Source organism: Zophobas morio, unplaced genomic scaffold (genome assembly GCF_036711695.1).
Source record: "Zophobas morio isolate AGI-343-1 ecotype UQ-CSIRO unplaced genomic scaffold, CSIRO_AGI_Zmor_V1 ptg000026l, whole genome shotgun sequence".
Lineage (NCBI taxonomy): Eukaryota > Metazoa > Arthropoda > Insecta > Coleoptera > Tenebrionidae > Zophobas > Zophobas morio.
In genome coordinates, this window is record NW_026972131.1 from 11,362,082 (window position 1) to 11,382,713 (window position 20,632).

At 37.5% G+C, this 20,632-nt stretch overlaps 5 protein-coding genes across 7 annotated transcripts; 2 read left to right on the forward strand and 3 right to left on the reverse strand.

Annotated features, from left to right (window-relative positions):
* Positions 1 to 11: 11 nt before the first annotated feature.
* LOC135136125 (histidine protein methyltransferase 1 homolog) lies at positions 12 to 1,141 on the forward strand. 2 transcript variants are annotated; one of them, XM_064065257.1, is made up of 5 exons: positions 12 to 175; positions 220 to 453; positions 501 to 655; positions 703 to 929; positions 988 to 1,141. In XM_064065257.1, exons 1-5 carry the CDS (start codon positions 127 to 129, stop codon positions 1,139 to 1,141), a joined length of 819 nt encoding a protein of 272 aa, XP_063921327.1. In that variant the 5' UTR covers positions 12 to 126. The 2 variants fall into 2 exon arrangements, with proteins under 2 accessions (XP_063921327.1, XP_063921328.1); XM_064065258.1 differs by having other exon boundaries at positions 12 to 172.
* Positions 822 to 2,795, reverse strand: LOC135136128 (pyridoxine/pyridoxamine 5'-phosphate oxidase-like). Its single transcript, XM_064065260.1, has 7 exons — positions 2,697 to 2,795; positions 2,087 to 2,137; positions 1,878 to 2,034; positions 1,722 to 1,821; positions 1,609 to 1,662; positions 1,363 to 1,562; positions 822 to 1,311 (listed from the first exon to the last, which is right to left on the reverse strand). The coding sequence occupies exons 2-7, from the start codon at positions 2,097 to 2,099 to the stop codon at positions 1,146 to 1,148; spliced, it is 690 nt and encodes a 229-aa protein (XP_063921330.1). The 5' UTR covers positions 2,100 to 2,137; positions 2,697 to 2,795; the 3' UTR covers positions 822 to 1,145.
* A 4,008-nt stretch (positions 2,796 to 6,803) lies between these two features.
* LOC135136122 (coiled-coil domain-containing protein 34-like) lies at positions 6,804 to 13,221 on the forward strand. The gene is made up of 3 exons (XM_064065254.1): positions 6,804 to 7,558; positions 12,859 to 13,005; positions 13,055 to 13,221. Exons 1-3 carry the CDS (start codon positions 6,865 to 6,867, stop codon positions 13,111 to 13,113), a joined length of 900 nt encoding a protein of 299 aa, XP_063921324.1. The 5' UTR covers positions 6,804 to 6,864; the 3' UTR covers positions 13,114 to 13,221.
* LOC135136115 (uncharacterized) lies at positions 13,210 to 20,455 on the reverse strand. 2 transcript variants are annotated; one of them, XM_064065246.1, is made up of 13 exons: positions 20,268 to 20,455; positions 19,073 to 19,233; positions 18,593 to 18,724; positions 18,366 to 18,545; positions 17,379 to 18,317; positions 17,020 to 17,331; positions 16,855 to 16,969; positions 14,652 to 14,717; positions 14,446 to 14,582; positions 14,254 to 14,391; positions 13,850 to 14,206; positions 13,582 to 13,803; positions 13,210 to 13,535 (listed from the first exon to the last, which is right to left on the reverse strand). In XM_064065246.1, the coding sequence occupies exons 1-13, from the start codon at positions 20,443 to 20,445 to the stop codon at positions 13,356 to 13,358; spliced, it is 3,117 nt and encodes a 1,038-aa protein (XP_063921316.1). In that variant the 5' UTR covers positions 20,446 to 20,455; the 3' UTR covers positions 13,210 to 13,355. The 2 variants fall into 2 exon arrangements, with proteins under 2 accessions (XP_063921316.1, XP_063921315.1); XM_064065245.1 differs by having other exon boundaries at positions 13,211 to 13,535; positions 14,634 to 14,717.
* On the reverse strand, positions 15,106 to 16,714 carry LOC135136601 (arginine kinase). Its single transcript, XM_064065959.1, has 4 exons — positions 16,696 to 16,714; positions 16,571 to 16,654; positions 15,988 to 16,500; positions 15,106 to 15,932 (listed from the first exon to the last, which is right to left on the reverse strand). Exons 1-4 carry the CDS (start codon positions 16,712 to 16,714, stop codon positions 15,106 to 15,108), a joined length of 1,443 nt encoding a protein of 480 aa, XP_063922029.1.
* Positions 20,456 to 20,632: the final 177 nt, after the last annotated feature.

Here is a 20,632-nt window from a genome sequence, read left to right on the forward strand (position 1 = left end):
CGAAAGTTACTAAAAATCTAGGGTTTTTCATTCCAAATGTTCTGGTGTCGAACAAAATTTAAATCAAACAAAAGTGTACAAAAATCGTTAAATATCGTCGTTGATCGATGAAAACATCACAAAAACATGTTCAAGTTCGGTTTTTCAAACGAAAATGTTGAAAATGAGACAAGTGGTGAGCACCCGCTTGGTGTAACATAACCTCACTTTCGTTTTCAGATGAATCGCAATCGGAGTGCGTAAACTGGCTTGAGAGCAGAGAAATTAAACCGGAAGACGTAATTTTGCGAAACCATGACCACCCGAACGTGATACATTGCGATAACTATGATATCAAGTATATTTCTGATAAGGATATTGTTGACACTTTGAGACATGATGGCCCCAAAAATGACAATTCTGTGTTAAACGCCGAACAAAACCATTCCGATTTAATCCCGGCGGTGTATGAGGGTAATTCTGTGTTTGTATGAAGGCGCGTTATCCACAGTTTTTTGCAGGAGGGCTGAAAATTTGGGAGTGCACTTTTGATCTGTTGGAATTTATTAAAAATTTAGACCTGAATGAAAAACGAGTGCTTGATTTGGGGTGTGGCGGTGGGGTTGTTGGAATATATGCAAGTTTGAAGGGGGCAACGACGGTTTTCCAAGACTATGTAAATAAATCATCATTTGGTTCCATAAAACAACTGAACTTTTTTAGAACAAAGAAGTGATTAAATCTGCCACTATTCCTAATGTTTTTTTGAACAATATAGCGTCAAACAAGTGCAGATTTTACTATGGCGACTGGAACTCATTTTTAGATTTACAAAAACAAACTGAAAACAAGTTTGATTTTATTTTCACCTCAGAGACTATATACAACGTAAATAATTATAAAAAAATATTGACTATATTTCGTGACTTACTACATAAAAATGGAGAAATGTATCCTTTTCCTATACTAATTGAGACCTAATTGATGAATTTTTCTTATGACATACAGTTTTCTAGCCGCTAAATCTCACTACTTTGGAGTAGGGGGAGGTATTGTCCAGTTTGAAGACGCGCTAAAAAAGGAAGACGTTTTTAATCACACAACCCATTGGGTATGTTCAGATGGACTTAAACGAGCTATAATTAAAATTAGTCTAAAGTAGCGCTCTAAGGAGCTAGTCTTTCATATATCCACCCATTTTCCCCTTGGTGGGTTAGAATTCCATCAGGTTCACTTGAATCGCGTGGTTTTCTGAATTTAATCCTGTCGTGAATTCTGTCAGTTTGGCCATGCCAGAATTCTATGCTGGTGGGTTTGACAATATAGCCACCCCTATAATTACACGTTATACAACATAGAAAAAAAAGAAAAAATTTTTGGTACCATTGTGGCGGTCTTGGAACACCGCCTTCGCTATAAACCCCTTTTAATTCCTCTTCTTTTCGCGCCAAAACCTCGCGGCTTGTGATTGGTTTACTTTGGTTGCTACACAAAGCCCCAATTTGACTTTGGTATGGTCGGGTTTGAAAATAGTCGTCGGCGTCGCAAAACGGGAGTTTTTCGGCAATTCCTTCAATACGGACCTGGAATTTGTGCTTTATGGAGATTATTAGTGGTTGTAGTACTCACAGATTTTTTATAGGGCGCCCAGTAAAATGTAAGTGCGCAGCGAGGATTTTCTTCCTGAAAGTTAAACAATGAAATTTTCTTAAAAAAAAAAAAATAATTAATTAATTTATTACCAGTTCTTGCCCTTTTCTGCTTGTGTAGTGCGTGAAAAATTTGAACCCTTCTTTGCTGTACCCTTTACACAGAACATATCTGGCAGATGGGAAACCATCTCTGGAATAATTTATTAATCTTGTAAGAATTACGTGTTTTAAAAAAATTATATATACTTTGTCGCTGTTGCTAAACACATGGCGTTTGGTTCCTCAATAGCGGGATGTCCCCTTACCCCATTGAACCATTTTTCAAATAAATGAAACGGTTCTTTAACCTCGATGTCCTCCTCCAAGAACAAATTCGTTCTATCGTTATATTTGGTTCTGATATCTGAAAAAATCAGCGTCACACTTTCACTTTTTTTTTAATAATTTCTACTCACCACTAACATTCATTGTGGAACGATTTTCGGAGTGTTTTGTGAAAATTTCCTCTGGAAAATAACGCTCGACTACATTATTTTTGTCTTACAAATAAGATAATTGATAAGATTTTTTGAGCACATGATTATGAATGCGCAAATAATGGAAATAACCTTGTTTCTATGATAGAGTGGAAATACATTGTATTGGAATGGTTTGAGTACAAAACTGAGCGTAAATTACGTAACGTCGACCTTGTAATCAATACAGCGATTCTCAAAATTTGAAGCGGCAGCGCAGCGGTATGACGTAGGGGTGGTAGGGGACGCTGGGGCAAAGCGAGCCAGCGGCTACGAGTTTATTTATAAAATAATCGAGCGTCTGCGTTTGTTAAATATTGTGTTTTATTAGCGTGTACGCACAAATATTATAAATGACTTAGTACTTAAGGCATTGTTCGGGGATTATAGAAGTATAAGTAGGGCTTATTGTAATGGTTGTTTAACGATTTACTTGAAGTATTTACCAATTTACTAAGAAATGATTTTTTAAGGTCTCCGTTTTAAATGTTAAATTGGGTTTTTAAAATTGATAAATGTCAACTTAACAAAATAAATTATGTATATTTACCTGGTGGGTTAATGTCACTTGTTGGTGGTTTTGGTTTGAGAAAATAAACAGCACTTCTGCGTTGGACACTATTTCAAAAGTGACTAAACTGACGCACTGTGGGTTTGTTCTATTTATAGACTTTTGTAATGGTAGAGGTAAGTGGGGTAAAGTACTTAAATACACAAGTCCTTTAGTTAATCCCACCAAATACAATGCCAGAAATTTAACATTTAAGACATGTTTTAAGTTTCTTGTTGCCCAAATAAGTCTACAGATATTAAGAAAAAAGGAAGCAAAATGTAGCCCCGCCCACCCGTCCTATCTCAATTCTGATGATATTTTTTTATAGAAATCGTGAAGCCAAGTATTCAAAATTCGAAAAAATTGAAGAATATTGAGAATGAAAAAGTCGACAATTATTGAGAAATCAAAAAATTAATAAAAAAACTTTAAAAATCGGACAACCAAAAAATCGAAAATCAGAAAATTATGAAATCGATCAATCTAAAAATTAAAAATGAAAAAATTCGAGATATTAAAAGTTGAGAAAACCAGAAATTGGTGTCAAACCAATTTTTACCACTTTTTTAGAAAATTTAAATCACCTTTTCGTCTTTATTGAAGCATATATCATGACGGCGACTTCAGATTCGTGACTAGCGGAAGATTATCTACAATTCGACACCAATTTTCGGTCGATTGAACCAATTTTAACCACTTTTTTGGAAAATTTTTGGAAATTTTGTATTCACTTTTCGGGTTTATTGGAGCAGATATCGTGACGGCGATTTCAGAATCATGACCAGCGGAAGATTATCTACAATTTGACACCAATTTTTAGTCGATTGAATCAATTTTAACCACTTTTTTGGAAAATTTTTGGAAATTTTGAATTCAGTTTTCGGCTTTATTAGACCAGATATCGAGACGGCGATTTCAGAATCGTAACCAGCGGAAGATTATCTACAATTTGACAATAATTTTCGGTCGATTGAACCGATTTTAACCACTTTTTTGGAAAATTTTTGAAAATTTTGAATTCACTTTTCGGCTTTAGTGGACCAGCTATCTTGACGGGGATGTCAGATTCGTAACTAGCGGAAAATTATCAACAATTTGACACCAATTTTCGGTCGATTGAACCAGTTTTAACAATTTTTTTGGAAAATTTTTGGAAATTTTGAATTCACTTTTCGACTTTACTGGACCAGATATCGTGACGGCGATTTCAGAATCGTAACCAGCGGAAGATTATCTTCAATTTGACACCAATTTTCGGTCGATTGAACTAATTTTAACCACTTTTTTGGAACATTTTTGGAAATTTTGAATTCACTTTTCGGCGTTATTGGACCAGATATCGTGGCGGCGATTTCACAGTCGTAATCAGCGGAAAACTATCAACAATTTGAGACCAATTTTCGGTCGATTGAACCAATTTTAACCACTTTTTTGGAAATTTTTTTGAAATTTTGAATTCACTTTTCGGCTTTATTCGACCAGATATCGTGACGGCGATGTCAGAACCGTAACCAGCGGAAGATTATCCACAATTTGACACCAATTTTCGGTCGATTTTCCAATTTTACCCACTTTTTTGGAAAATTTTTGGAAATTTTGAATTCACTTTTCGGCTTTATTGGACCAGATATCGTGATGGCGATTTCAGAATCGTAACCACCGGAAGATTATCTGTAATTTGACACTAATTTTGGGTCGATTGAACCAATTTTAACCACTTTTTTGGAAATTTTTTTGAAATTTTGAATTCACTTTTCGTGTTTATTGGACCAGATATCGTGACGGCGATTTCAGAACCGTAACCAGTGGAAGATTATCCACAATTTGACACCAATTTTCGGTCGATTGAACCAATTTTAACCACTTTTTTGGAAAATTTTTGGAAAATTTGAGTTCACTTTTCTTCTTTATTGGAGCAGATATCGTGACGGCGATTGCAGAATCGTAACCAGGGGAAGATTATCTACAATTTGACAATAATTTTCGGTCGATTGAACCGATTTTAACCACTTTTTTGGAAAATTTTTGGAAATTTTGAATTCACTTTTCGGCTTTATTGGACGAGATATGGTGACGGCGATTTCAGATTCGTAACCAGCGGAAGATTATCAACAACTTAACACCAATTTTTGGTCGATTGAACCAATTTTAACCAGTTTTTTGGAAAATTTTTGGAAATTTTGAATTCACTTTTCGGCTTTAGTGGACCAGATATTGTAACAGCGATTTCGGAATCGTAACCAGCGGAAGATTATCTACAATTTGAGACCAATTTTCGGTCGATTGAACCAATTTTAACCACTTTTTTGGAAAATTTTTGGAAATTTTGAATTCACTTTTCGGGTTTATTGGAACAGATATCGTGACGGCGATTTCAGAATCGTAACCAGCGGAAGATTATCTACAATTAGACACCAATTTTCGGTCGATTGAACTAATTTTAACCACTTTTTTGGAACATTTTTGGAAATTTGGAATTCACTTTTCGGGTTTATTGGAACAGATATCGTGACGGCGATTTCAGAATCGTAACCAGCGGAAGATTATCTACAATTTGACGCCAATTTTCGGTCGATTGAACCAATTTTAACCACTTTTTTGGAAAATTTTTGGAAACTTTGAATTCACTTTTCGGGTGTATTGGACCAGATACGCGACGGCGATTTCAGATTCGTAACCAGCGGAAGATTATCTACAATTTGACACCAATTTTCGGTCGATTGAACAAATTTTAACCACTTTTTTGGAAAATTTTTGGAAATTTTGAATTTACTGAGCGTTTTTATGGGACTTTATATCATGATGGCGATTTCAGAATCGTAACCTGCGGAAAATTATCTACAATTTAACACCAATTTTCGGTCGATTGAACCAATTTTAACCAGTTTTTTGGAAAATTTTTGGAAATTTTGAATTCACTTTTCGGCTTTACTGGACCAGAAATCGTGACGGCGATTTCAGAATCGTAACCAGCGGAAGATTATCTACAATTTGACACCAATTTTCGGTCGATTGAAACAATTTTAACCACTTTTTTGGAAATTTTGAATTCACTTTTCGGGTTTATTGGAGCAGATATCCTGACGGCGATTTCAGGATCGTAACCAGCGGAAGATTATCTACAACTTGACACCAATTTTCGGTCGATTGAACTAATTTTAACCACTTTTTTGGAAATTTTTTGGAAATTTTGAATTCACTTTTCGACTTTATTGGACCAGATATCATGACGGCGATTTCAGAATCGTAACTAGCGGAAGATTATCTACAATTAGACACCAATTTTCGGTCGATTGAACCAATTTTAACCACTTTTTTGGAACATTTTTGGAAATTTGGAATTCACTTTTCGACTTTATTGGACCAGATATCATGACGGCGATTTCAGGATCGTAACCAGCGGAAGATTATCTACAACTTGACACCAATTTTCGGTCGATTGAACCAATTTTAACCACTTTTTTGGAAATTTTTTGGAAATTTTGAATTCACTTTTCGACTTTATTGGACCAGATATCATGACGGCGATTTCAGAATCGTAACTAGCGGAAGATTATCTACTTTATTGAAAACTCAAAAATCGAAAATTGAGAACTACAGAAACCGAGAAATCGAAAATTTGAAAAATAGAATTTCTTGTAAACAAATGAGTATTTTGCAGTTAAGCTCTGCAGTGAACCATGTTTTCAGTTTCTTGTTGTGAAAAGATAGCTACGAATATTAAGAAAATTAAGGCAAAATGTAAGCCCCACCCACCCGCCCTGTTTCAATTCTGATAATTTTTTATTCATCGTAAGCCAAGGGGCATAGTTTAATTGTAAAATCCTTTTTTTTTTCTCTACGAGAAATGACCATGTGAAATATGTTCCTAAGTAATGGTGTTGGCAGCACTGTACACTACCGCAATTTGATTGGTTGAAAACCCAACGTCAACGGCAAGGTAACGCCAAAAGTTAATACAACGGCAACGTCAACGTCAGCGACAAGTTTATAAATCGCCCTTTATGTACCGTAATTTGCGACACGCCCCAATCCAGAAGGCGCCGTTTTCCACCCTCCGCCCCTCTTTTGACTGATGTTTTTGACATTTTAATGCCACCTTTAGACAGCATTTATTTTGCTGTGCGTCTAGTTATTTTATTTTTATCAAAGTATCTTCTAAATAATGATGTTAGCCATTGGTCTTAGTAGTAAAAGTACCGACAAAGTGAAAACCAAACCCCCTCTGACCGATTTTCCGGAACGAACTAACGGCCACAAGATAACGCGAAAATTCGTCAACTCAGCTATCTACATCGAAAAACCTTTATCCACCACCGTTTCAAGCGAAAGTTGCTCCATCCGCCCAAAACCCTCCAACGACCACGTCCTGGAAACCAAAATCAAACGATGCAGCTGTTCGGTGGAGCAGAGAAATTGCCCGTGTCACAGTAACACTAATATAGTTTCTGCGCCAAAAGAGGAACGAGGGATGTCTATGTCCAGTAGCGCTTTGAAGAGCGTGGAAAACAAACCCAAAATTGCGCAATATTCGAGCAGCGGGATTTTCGAAGACCCGAAGAAACAAGTGTTTAAAAAATGGATCGCGAAGAAAGAGGACGAGAAACGGAGAAAAGAAATCGAGGCGAAAATGCAAGTGGAGGCGAAAATGAAAGAGCGAGAGGCGATGCTAGAACTGGAAAGGAACAACTTCAAGAAGTGGCTGATGAACAAGAAGAAGATTGAGCTGGAAGCGAAGAAGAAGAAGGAGAAGGAGATGGAGAAGCGGCAACTCAAGGAGCTCGAGAAGGAGAAGAAGCAGCTCGAGAATCAGCTGAAGTTTCAGTTGTGGTTGAAGAAGAAGGAAGAAGCGCAGCTAGGTAATAGCATTGTTTAAGTATATTATAGTTGGACAACCTATATGGACAATCACTTTCCCATGTAGAAAAGAATGAATATATATTTTACATCTCACTCGCTTCACTATGAAGTGGCGGTACCTTACGAAAGGGGGTAAAAATAGTCCGTAAGCACGTGATGTCGATAAGGTAGTAAACGGACGTATTAATCACTACGTTGTACGGGGACATTGATTAAATACATATACATATGTATTTAATCAATGACGGGGAGCAGTCACAAAATAAGCAAACGTACGTGTTGAAGACTTTACATATATATAATATATCTATGGGTTATCATCAAACTATGAACACCAAATTCATTCAATATGAACATCTTCTTACGTATTTTTTTTATTAACAGTAGTCAAATCATTAAATACATATTATTTTTGAAACTAAAATGCATTTTATCCTAAGATTGTATCACAAAATATTCATCACCATTTAAATATATACGATTTAGACATCAAGAAATAAATTTAAAATTGCAAAAATTATACTAAAACAGCCTTAAATGTGTCTTGTATGTACGTGCTTATCAGTATGTAGGCATTTTAACGCACAGCAATAATCGTTCTTGATGAGTAATGACTGATGACTACTGTAACACAGTAAATCCCCGAAATCGAAAATTTAAAACACTGAAAAATTCAAATATGGGAAAATTGTAAAATCGAGAAATCGAAACACAAAAAAATAAAAAAAATCTAAAATTTAAAAATCGAGAAATTGAACAATCGGTTAATTCAAAAATCGAAACATCGAAAAATTGGAAAATCGAAAAATAAAAAAAAATTGGACAATCGAAAATTTAAAAATTCCGAAAATTGAAAAATTGAAATATAGAAGAACTGAAAACTCAAAAAATCGAAAAAAGTTAATAATTTAAAAATTGAAAAGTTAAAATTGAGAAATCGAAAAACTGAAAAATCACAAAATTGAACGAAATATCAAAAAATTAGGAAATTAAAAAATTGAGAAACAGAAAAGTCAAAAAAGCATAGTCTAAAAATCGCAAACTTAAAAAATCGAAAAATTGAAAAATCAAAAACCTGAATAATCGAAAAATTGAAGAACTGAAGAACTGAAAAATCGAAACTTGAGGAAGTGGAGAAATGGGAATATAAAAAAATAGATTAATTGAGAAATCCGAAAACTAAAAATTCAGAAACGTCAAAATTTGAAAAATAAAAAAATATTGAAGAACAGAAAAATCGAAAAATCTAAAATTTAAATCATTGAAAAGTTAAAATATAACTGAAAAATGGAGAAATCCAAACATCAAAAAATAAAAAAAAATCTAAAATTTAATAATCGAAAAACTGAAAAATCGACGAATCGAGAAGTCGAGAATTAAAAAAATTGGACAATTGAAAAATCGGATAAATCAAAAATCGAAACATCGAAAAATCGAGAAACCGAAAAGCAAAAAATCGAAAAACCAACAAATCGAAAAATCGAAACATTGTAAAATTCAAAAATTGAGACATCGAGAAATCGAAAAAATCAAAAGACAAAAAAATCGAGTAGTCGAAAAATCGAGAAGTCGAAAAATCCAAAAAATTGAGAAACCGAAATAGGCCAAAATCGAAAAATCGAAAACTTAAATACGGAAAAATTGATAAAGCGAGAGATTGAATAATCAAAACATCGAAATTTAAAAATTAAAATATGGAAAAGTTGAAAAATTGAGAAATTGAAATAAAAAACAAAAAACCGAAAATCCAAAAACAAAAAATAGAAAAATCTAGAAGTCGAAAAATGAAAGAATCGAAGTATTGAAAAATATCAAAACTGAAAGAAATATCCAAAAATTGAGAAATCGACAAACCAATAAAGCGAAGTCGAAAAATCGAAGAATTGAAGAACTGAAAAATCGAAACTTTGAGAAGTGGGAAAATCAAAAATAGATTAATTGAGAAATCAGAAAACTGAAAATTTAACGCAAAAATTTGAAAAATTCAAAAATTTAAATACTGAAGAACTGAAAAGTCAAAGAATCGAGAAATCGAAAAAACTAAAATTTAAAACAATGAATAATTAAAATATCGCAAAATTGAAGAATCGAGAGATCCAATTCAATTTGAAAAATTGAAAAATCGGGGCATTGAAAAATTGGAAAATCCAGAAATTGAAAAGCTCAAAAGAAAAAAATCGAAAAACCGAGAAATCCAAAAATCGAAACATCGAAAAATTCAAAAACTGAGACTTCGAGAAATCGAAAAATCGGAGGATCGAGAAATTGAGGAGTCGGAAGTCGAAAAGGAAAGTTAAAAATTGAAAAATTGAGAAATTGAACAATCAAAACAACGAAACATCTGAATTCGATAAATTGAGAAATTAAAAAATTGAATAATCGAAAAATTTTAAAAAAGAAAAACCGGAAAATCAAAAATAAAAATTCAAAAAATCGAAAAATTGAAAAATTGAAATATAGAAGAACTGAAAACTCGAGATATCGAAAAACCTAGAATTTAAAAAAATTAAATATTAAAACATCGAAAAGTTTAAAAATTGAGAAATCGAAGCATTAAACAGTCCCAGAATTGAAAAATCTAAAGTTTACAATAAATTGAAAATCCAAAAAGGAAAAAAGCGAGAAATCAAAAAAAATCCATCAATTCAAAAATCGAAAAGTCGAAAAATTGAAATATCGAAAAATCTCATAACTGAAAGAAATATTCAAAAAATTGAGAAATTAAAAAATTGGAAAATTGAGAAATCGAAAATCTAAAAAAGCAAAATTGAAAAATCGTAATCTTAAAAAATCGAAAAATTGAAGAATTGAAGATGTGAAAAATCGAAACTTTAGGAAATCCAGAAATGGACAAATAAAAAAAATACTTTAGAAATCGGCAAATTGAAAATTTAGAAACGTGAAAATTTGAAAAATTGAAAAATTGAAATATTTAAAAACTGAAAAATCGAAATATTTAAAAACCGTAAAATGAAGAGGACAAAAATTGAAAAATCGTATCATTGAAACATCGAAAGATTGAGAAATCGAAAAATAAAAAAATCGAGAAATAGAAAATTTAAAGAATGGAGGAATCGGAAAAGCCCAAAATTGAAATATTGAAAAATTTATGAGACACATAAAGTTGAAAAATCGAGAAATCGACAAGCCGAACAATCCCAATAGCGTATTTAGGTATAAATCGCAAGATCAGGACTATTCTACATTTTAAAATTTAAATAAGATTATAAATTGGAAAATGTTGTTTTTTTTTCCAAAGATCTTGACGTCCAAGGTGAAAACTCGACACGGATGCATAAACCGTAAACGGGGCGAAACTACAATTTTACTATTGTAAAATTTGGAGATTGCGTCATTTCATTGTTCGTGACAAATTTTGGAGAGTGTAATTTGATAATACAATTTGAAATGTAAATTTTGTCATTCGGGAACATTTTGTATTAAATCGTTAAGATGTTCAAGAACTTTGTTCACTTATTCGTTGTAAAGTCCAATGGTCGAAATGGGTTAGTTCTTCGTAGTGGATGTGTATCAGATCAACTCTAACGAATATCGGTTTATAGATAAATCGCTTAAAGCCGATATTGGCCTGAGTGTGCTTTGGTCTGTAGATCAAACAAGTTCTCAGGCGACGAAAAATTGCATGTGGAGGGAGACTTCGGATTACAAATCGTGCCAAGAAAGACATATTTGGGAGAGATGGATTTTCAGGTGCTTGACTGGCGGTAATTTTAAATTGTTTGCTGTCGTTCGCGAAGTGAAGAACACAATTTCATTAAAATGATAACTATAAAATTATCATAATCACTATTGGTGTTAATTAACACAAACTGGCGCGCAAGTTATCAGTTGATTTCGTTAATAAATTCATAGAAAACTATAAGGCATTTTTTCATGCTTTAGTAAATTAAAAAGTAAAAAATACAGTAACAAAAATTTTAAAATGCGGTTTACGAAAAATTAGTTGACCTGTGCAAAGAAGAAAATTTTGGAAACGCTGACAAATATGACATCTTAAAAAAAATAACACTTGAAGAAGTGCTTTCGGCGTAATATTTTTCATGCTCGCGTGAACAAAATACTCTATGTCAGTGTGCAGTGCGCAAAGAGTTAACTGTGCAGATATAGCCGAAAATCCGAAAACCAAATCGCTGTGAAATCGGCTGAAGAACGTTGGGTCAGTGCAATGATGTCGGTGTTATATCCCGAGAGGGGCCCAATACACCCAATAAAATGGAACAGACAAAATAAAGCTTCAAACATGATTATTTTTATACTAAAATTCTGAAGTTCATAAACTGCACATTTTATTTATTTATTTATTTATTTTATCTTGTTTTCGAACTATAATAAACATTTCAAACAATGTCTGTAACTTATTTTAATGTAAATTATATTCATGTGGTTAACAAAATCAGATGTAATATTAGTGTGATTTTGACCTTATTCTAGATTTTATTACAGCAGAACGGCGTATCCTTTTTAAATTTTAGAAGTTACGGAAACTAGTTCAAGAAACATTTAGTTATCTCGTATTTTTGGAACAAAATCTACCAAAATGTCCGATAACAGCAATTGTTTTTCATAGAAACAAACAGTCTTCAAAGCAGCCTTTAACAACTCGATATTACAAACATGCCTCTTAAGTTCTTAATGCGTTTTTTTCTCTCTTGTAATTATTTGCCGAAAGTTTATGTCATTCTGTTATTTACTTTGAACATATATTTTCATTTAGTGTTAATATTTTTGTAACACCACGAATCTGAATTTTACTTAAAATCTTGTTTTACTTTAATCTTGTAAAACTAAACAATTATACCAGTTTAAAAACCCTTGGAAAGTTTCTGTCAGTCTTCAGATATAGTCAAATAAAAATATGCGTCAAATTCATTTAAATTCAATTCTTTCTTATCACGTTACAACGCGTTGCTTCATATTTTTTATGTCAAGTATATTTTCATATTTTGTACATATATGTTTATACACATTACTCTTTACGGAACAATGTTAATTATGGATTTATGGATAACTCCTCGTATAAGAGCAGAGTGAAGGGTGTTTGCCTTTGCTAATGTTTGATGGCGCCATCTGATTTAGAGTATAATAAACCTAATACGTTGGCTTACTGTAGTGAAAATGCGCGTTGACGAAAAATTTTTCCCACGCCCCCTGGATTCCTTGTCCTGAAGCTCACTATTTAGGCGAAGTAAAATTTGTATTAGGTTGTCCAACTATAATATACTTAAACAATGGTAATAGTTAGTTGAAGGATAAGCACTGGGTGAGATTTGTCTTGTAGAGAGGAAAATTAAAGAGCAGATGGATTTGATTAACAAGATGGAACTGAAGGAGAGGCAGATGCGGGAAAACGAAAAGGCGTTTCAGGAGTGGTTGAAAAATTCGAAACATAGGCAGAAACCGGTGCCAATGAATAAAGGAATCGAAAGTAGTACTAGTAAGAAGGGACTTCTTGTCGATTAATTTTGCGATTTTAGCACTGTATTCGTCCAGCGTCACGTACGTGAATCCAAATCCTTGGAAATCTGTAGCTTGATGTTGGGGGTTTTAATGAACGTCAGTACTGTCACACTATTTTATTTTACTCCATAAATTCTCTCTAATGATAAATTTATTGCACACAATAAATATATCATTAGAAACGTCTAGTTGTACGTAAATCAGTAACACACAAATACATTACAAAATATGTGTCTATGATAAAATCTAGCTCTATTTGAAAAAGGTGTATAAAAATATAAAGGTGATTTTTGACTAGATGGACTAAAACCTGGGTACTTAAAACGTCTCTTCTTCCTCTTGCAATCTCAAAATATCCGACTTGTTCAAAAAATAGTAAGTAGGTTGTCTGCCTTTTAGGTCTTTGACTATACGCCTGCCCCCCGCTTTTATCAAAACCCGACTGATAGTTTCCATATTGTCGACCCCCATAGCGTAATGAAGCGCGGTCCTCTCCAACTAAAAACCACCAATTGTCATCTGAGTCAAAATTTTTGCTACCTACATTGTCTCCAAGCTTCAATGTATCCGGAAACGTGTTTGCCAAATAGTCCACGATTTCCTCTTGTTGACAGAGCACGGCGATGTGCAATGAACATCGCCCGTAGCTGTTTTTCCCAATCGCCAACAATTTCCCGCTTCCGGTGTCATTTTCGTCCGCCAGGAGCGACGTGACGTCGTTGATAGACCCCAAACGGATAGCGTGGTGGACGCGTTCGCGTTTCTCCTGCAACAACACTAAAGCTTGTGCTTTTTTTGACATGTAGAGTTACCTCGAATGCTAGAATTGACTGAAGGAACGATACTGTGTCGGGTTGGTTGTGTTGTGCCACCGCTTCTATAATTGGGACGTCGTTTTCGTCTACAATGTCAGTAATGTGGTCGTACCCATCTAACAGTAGTTCCACTAGCTTGTCAGTGTCCCCTTTGGTAGCGATGCTCATCACGTATCTGTCGATTTCTTGTGTGTTTTCTGGGATGTTTGCTTGGATGCTGATGTCTCGAGCCGTCCTGTAGAGTTCGTCTCGGTACGCTACATTGATTTCAGTTTCGACTAGCAGCTGGAAGAGCGCGTTTCTTCCGTGGGCTCTAGCGGCAGCGAAGTGGAGCATGCTTTGACCGTGTTCGTCCTAGATTATCAGTTGTGAGTGAGTTGTGAATTCGTGGTAGTACCTACCCTGCTCGTGCTATTAAAAGCTGACTCTTCTTCCGTCCCGCTGTCCTCGGGATCCACCGTAACCACTTCAATGGTCGCAGGAACCGCGTTGTTGTTATCCGCTTCCTGCGGCGGGCCTGTGATAGTCTGCTGATTTTCCTGTTTAAATGACACATTTAAAAAAATGCACACCAGGAAATCGTGTAAATTTACTTGTGTTTTACCCCGCGATTGCACGTTTTGTCTATTATTCGCAAAATTGTATAAGTAAGTGGCCAGAAAGGCGATGGGGTCGTCGGGGCGTTTGTTTGCTACTTCAGTCAAACCCTTGATTAAAGGGTCTCCGAGCGCTGTAAGCAATGCCGGTTATGGAGTGTTAGTATAGTCAGACGGACTCTTACATGAGGCCAAATACCGACCTTCTTCCGTTGCAAAGAACGGCATGTCTACTTGACTATTACTGCCATTGCTAGGAACGACGTTACCTGGAACCAAAGAACGAGTTTGAGGCGGAAGGCGAGGAAGGCGACAAGGGTGATGAAAACCTAGCGTGTCGTTCGTTAGAAGCACACACAACACTTGGTCCGAAGTACATTGTTCAACACTTCCACAAGGAAATACAGAGTGCACGTGGGATCACAGTACACGCTTGGGAAATCAAAGAGAACAAAGAACGTGTGACTGAATCAAGAGTGATTGTACTGACCTATGATAAAAGTCCATCCAAAGCCAAAGAGCTGACTTATATACAAAAAAATTACGTGAAACTTTGGCACTATTTACAGTTGGCTTACAACCTAAGAGTCCGTACACTGTCTCCGCGGCTGATAAGTTAAATTAAGGTGCAAGAGTAACTGAGAAAGTGTACGGCGCTCATTCCAAATTCGCTAAAGATTTCTTTTTTCGGAATATGTTAACAAAAGCGGCTGCTATGTGCAGCGAGTTCGACACGGCCATATCTTTCTCTAGTTGCAAGATATTGACGAAGGCGGTGGTGAAGTCCTCGAAGCACTGAATCTCGGTGATTCCTAGACACTGTTGGTTACCGATGCGCACCACGTCACTCGTGTTGGTTTTCCGGTAGAAACTCAACCCTCGAACGAAACACAAATGCCTCAGATTATCCGGTTCTTTAATCAAGTTGGGGAATCGGAGGGTGAAGTTGAACTGGAACGTATTACCGACGACGGTGGGTCTAGCCGAAAGATAACCCAAGCGATCATCCCGCTTAAACTCTAGGTGTTTATCCAGAACTGCGATCAGACGGGCTATTCGGGAGTAAATTAAACCCACATTTCCGGGTTTCGTGTGAGGCGTACAAGTCACTATGCGCACATGATCCAGGACGTTAATCCACACCGCTAGGTTGTTACCATTACTCAGGAACACACCACGACCATAGGGCCAATGTTTCCCATGCAACCGATCCGACTCCGGGATGTTCCACAACGGGATTAAAAGTCCATTGGATGCTAAGACAACGCGGGCCTCTGAAGGTTCCTCAAGTACTTCGTTCATGGTGTAGTAGACCCCACACCCTTCGACTAAATCGTCTTCAGACGCGTTAGGATACAGAGCTCGAGCGACATCATTGCCTAGTAGAACCGTCGTTACTAACCTCTCCACCGTCTCTAATTGACTAACGCTGAGTGACTTCGGCAGTTCGAAGTCGCTAAGGTTTCTACTGCAGTCGAGTGTACCTACAAACGTAGTAAAGTTCCAGTTCAAAATCAAACGATTTTGAACTAACTCTACCTGAAATAATCCACCGCGTCTGTGGATCTAAATCGTACTCCATTTCGATGATTTTCTCGTCGTCTTGGTGCGAAAATTTCGACTGTGGGTGTACCCCGAGCTCGTGGTGAACATCAATCGAGTTGTAGTCCTTAATAATCGGTTCCATGTAGTCCCCGAAGACTTTATACACGTAAACATCCGGCGCCACGAGCCCGGATGGAAAATCCTGCTCAAGAGCGACTCTGAAACTCATTTCCGCCGGCAGTTTTTTCACACTCGGCCAAATCACGTCGTACAAACTATGATCCAACTTCGTCAGTCGCATCTTGATCGAATCAAAAACGTACTTCTTCGTGTGTTTAGTGATAATAGAACTACTCAGACTCATTTGCGTCGAAGTCGAGGAGTTGGAGGCGGCGGAAACCGCTGTCGAATTCCGCCGACCATGCAACACGTTATAGCACCGCTCCAATACGCTTAGCATCTCCTCATCGTCTAGATCTTTACGAGCGGAACACGTGTCGTCGGGAACTGTGATAATTGCAATAACAGAAACGTGTGCGGAAAATCCGTGGGAATGTTTTTTGAAACGCAGAGCGACTCTCGAAAACAATTCGTGCGAGGTTAATTGCTGGCTTGTTTCCTAATCTTAGCAACGAATTGCTTGAACTTCTTGCTAAAGCGACTATAAACTACAAAAATGAGATTATTGGACGAATTATTTACGAGGATCGAGAATCAACATGTCAGGGGCAGCCAAACAGCTTTGTTGAAGAGTTGCACATAGAAGAAAAACAGTACCTGAGACTTTCTGTTTTTCGGGTGGCGCAATCGGGTGGCAACACGAACAAAGCCGCTAGTGAGAGTACGGGTTGGAGTTCCTACCTTTATCACTGAGGATTTCGTCCGCGACGGCTTCGTCGGCACCAAAGTCACGTAGGAGTGTCCTGTGCGAGAAGTCTTCTTGGTGCGTCCGGTAGTACTCCGGGGAGTGTCCAAACTAAAACACAAAACTAAGAACCAATTTTGTTGATCATTGATTGTTATTACGTTGTCTTCAGTCCTTGAATCTGCACCTAAATGTACCAATAAGTTGTAGTAGTGACCATTGTCAGGCAAAACGGCTGCGTAATGCAGCGGCGTCCTTCCATTATCATCAGTCACTTGCGCCGTTTCAGGAAACCTCCCCGCCAAGTACCGCACAATACTAGTATTACCAAAAATGACAGCGGTATGAAGAGGCGAAGCCCCATTTGGAGACACCTTGTCTTTAGCAATAGCAAATTTGCGCCTGTCTAAAGCAGCTTGAAGATCGCGTAAACTGCCATCCCGTGCCGCGACATGTATCCTATTGATTTTCGTCTGGAACAAAAATTAAGTACTGTGGTTATTCGTCGAGGTGGTCGTACCATGTACACTTGGACGTTGTCTAGAAACGATTGAAGCTCAGGGTTGTCGCTGCTTTGACCAATCAGTCTGTCTCCCTCTCCGTTTAGCACCAATGACGCGAGCTGCTCCATATTGCCAGCCTCTACCATAGCGGTGACATCATCGCCGCCGTCGTCGGCTTCGGCCGCCCCTTGCCCTTCTTCGTTCAACGTTTCGACTTCGTTTTCGCCGTTGACCACACCTTCAATGACCCCTTCTGGTTCCACTTCAGTCGCGGGTTCGGGGTCGTCGACTTTGGCGGTCACCGGGCGCGACTTGCTCTGACTAGTGGTGCTAGCAGGACGCTCATTGACTTGATCCTCAACGTTATCTTTGTCGTCTTCTGGTGGTTCTGGTGGTTGTTCGGGGATGTCTTCGGGTTCTTGGTGTGGTGGGGCTTCTGGTTCAGGCTCAGGTTTTGCTTCCGGTTCTGCTTCTGCTTCTGGTTCTGGTTCTGGTTCTGGTTCTGGTTCTGGTTGTGGTTGCTCCGGCTCTGGTTCCTTCTCCTCTTCGTCTACAACCTCCGCTTCAGCTTCTTTCGGTTCTTCCACCTCTTGCGCTTCGTTTGCACCTTTCTCCTCTTCAGGTTCGTCGCTTCCGTTTACCTCCTCGTTGTTATTCGAGTCCCCGTTCGTCTCCACCTTTTCCTCCACTTCCACCTCCTCTTCCTTGGGTTCTTCGGGTGCTTTTTCCTCAGACGGGGTTTCCTTCTCCTCGGGACTCGCCTTCTCGCTCCCGTTCTCTAACTTTTTGGCAACTTTGTGGATTTCCTCGGTAGGGGTAGACGCCGTGAGTAGGTTCCAGTCGAAGGTGGACAAAAACGACTCTTTCGCGGTTCGTGGACACTCGGGGATGACCGTCAAGATTTTGGAGTCGAGCTCTGAAGATCGATTCTTGTAGTAGGCAGCAGTCTTTTGTTTCTGTGGGTGAGTTAGTCAACGAGGATCTGGAGGTATGGTCGCACTTACATTATCTAAGACGGATTCGTCTGCACCGTTGTCCAGAAGGAACGTCGTCATTTTGCCGTCGTCTTTAAGCAAAGAGGCGTAGTGGAGAGGGGTTCGACCGTCAACATCGGTCATGTTGATGCAGCTGGGGTACTCCGAGACGATGTATTCGGCTATGTCGTGTCTGCCAAGACCGGCGGCCTGTAAAACTTGTGTAGGTGCTATTTTTGACAAAATGGGTGTAGTACCTTGTGGAGAGGGGTCAAACCATTGGCGTCTTTCCCGGTTAGTACCAAGGGAGGTATGGGTGGAGTGATGCGTTTCTTGAGACTTTCGAGCTCGTCGTTGATCACGTCGGAGTGAATGTCTTTGATCAGACCCTAGAACAAAGGTCACTTTTACGATGTCGTGATTTATCCAGACAATTAAAGATGTACACGTTTATCGACTGAAGAATCAATAGTTTGTTAAGTTGATGAACAACAAAAACTTTTTTTGCGTGTACTTATTTACATGTGTGTTGTTGGTATCGATTTGTCACTGGTCATTTTAAAGAGGGGCAAAATGAATAATAAAGGACGCTTGAACCGTGTGTACATAAAAGTTGGCATTGTGAGCAAAAACAATCAATTAATGGCCTTTTAGCCAAATCGATTAACCAAGTACTTCAATTATGACGACTAATTCAACAAAAGTGCTTTTATAAATTTAGCAATAAGAGTTCTCACCATTATGTGGGGTACCGCTTCCAGAAACTTCCTAATCCTGGAATTGTTGCTATGTTCCACCAAAAGCTTGGACCCATGTCCCTCCCACACCACCTGCTGCAAATTCGCCAAATTCCTCTGGTGGATCCAAATCCGGATGTTCGACTTCTTGAAACTGAGACCTGTTGCGAGATCCTTCATGTTGAAAAAATTTCGCACGCGACTAAACAGACATCTTCAGGTTACGGCGGGCTACGTGCGAGTGTTACCATGCCGTATTGTACAGCCCAACAATGCGTCATGTGATGGGTCATGTGACTATTAGTTTAATAATTTAGTTATTTTATTGATTGGGGGGTGTTTATTGTTCCAGTTTTTATTCAGGCGAACCGATCGAATTCAACTGCGTCGTTTCGGGGAATTCGACAGAGAATTTTGAAAATCGTACGAAGGACTGAGGATTTTTTTGAAAATGAAGCGAAACGTTGACATTTTAGCATTTTATCGGGGTAAACGACTTCCGGCGCACGTTACAAACATAATGTTGGTTGTACACGACCCGGAAGTGCTGATCGGTGATTATTAAATTGGAACTTCCGGAATGTATCGATCGCGACATTAAGTGTTGTCTAAGGGACAAGTAGAACAAATTTTTATCGAATGGTGGATTATTTAGTACGACTTAAGTTAATTATGTAGGACTTACATTGTTAACGACTGAAAGGTTATGCCGTGGGGGTAATACCAAAATAACAACTTTGGATAATTTGGGTAAACGTGGTATATTTAGAAACGTAGCTAAATATTACAAGTAAATACATAATAAATAATTAAGTGTTTCGGTTTATTGAAATTTAAATTTCGCGGCGCTAATTTCGACTTTGATTGGCCGAATTCAAAGTGACGTCAGCGCCATTTCGCCGCTACTAGTAACTTTGGTGAAACTTTCCACACTTATTATGTTTTTGGTTACTCGGAGCTTCTCATTACTTTAACGAGAAACAATACGTTCTTAGAATGACCTACATAATAAGAACACGTCGCGGTTCTCACGCTTCTGTTCTTGAATACGGATTCGATAATCGATCTTGATTGAAAGTAAAATTAAGCAGCGTTGAATTATTAATGACGACCTCTTGTGATGTGTTAACACGAATCATTTAGACAAAGGTTTCTAATAATTACCTATCAAATATTAACTTTAGGAAGCACTTACTCTCTGGGTGGGGGCCGAGCTTGCCGGAATTGACAGTCGATTTTTGCGAGTTTGGCAATTCTAGTTCTTGGACGTGGTTCGAGTAGTATTTGGCAGTGTGCTGCTTGGAGTCGTGAGCGGATGAGTCGGCTCCAGCACTGATGAGGAGCTTCTGCACGCTCGAAACGTCTTTGCACATGGGGGTGTAGTGGTAGGCGGTGCGCCCGTCCTAAATCAATGTTTTCAAAATAATATTGATTCAATATTACGTAGTTATTTAATGGAAAGAGATAAAAGCTGAAATGTTGACAGTGACGAGACGGGCGTTCCAATAAAAGGAAATACAAGCTGTTAGTGTCAATCAAAATTCAATTAGTTTTAAACGA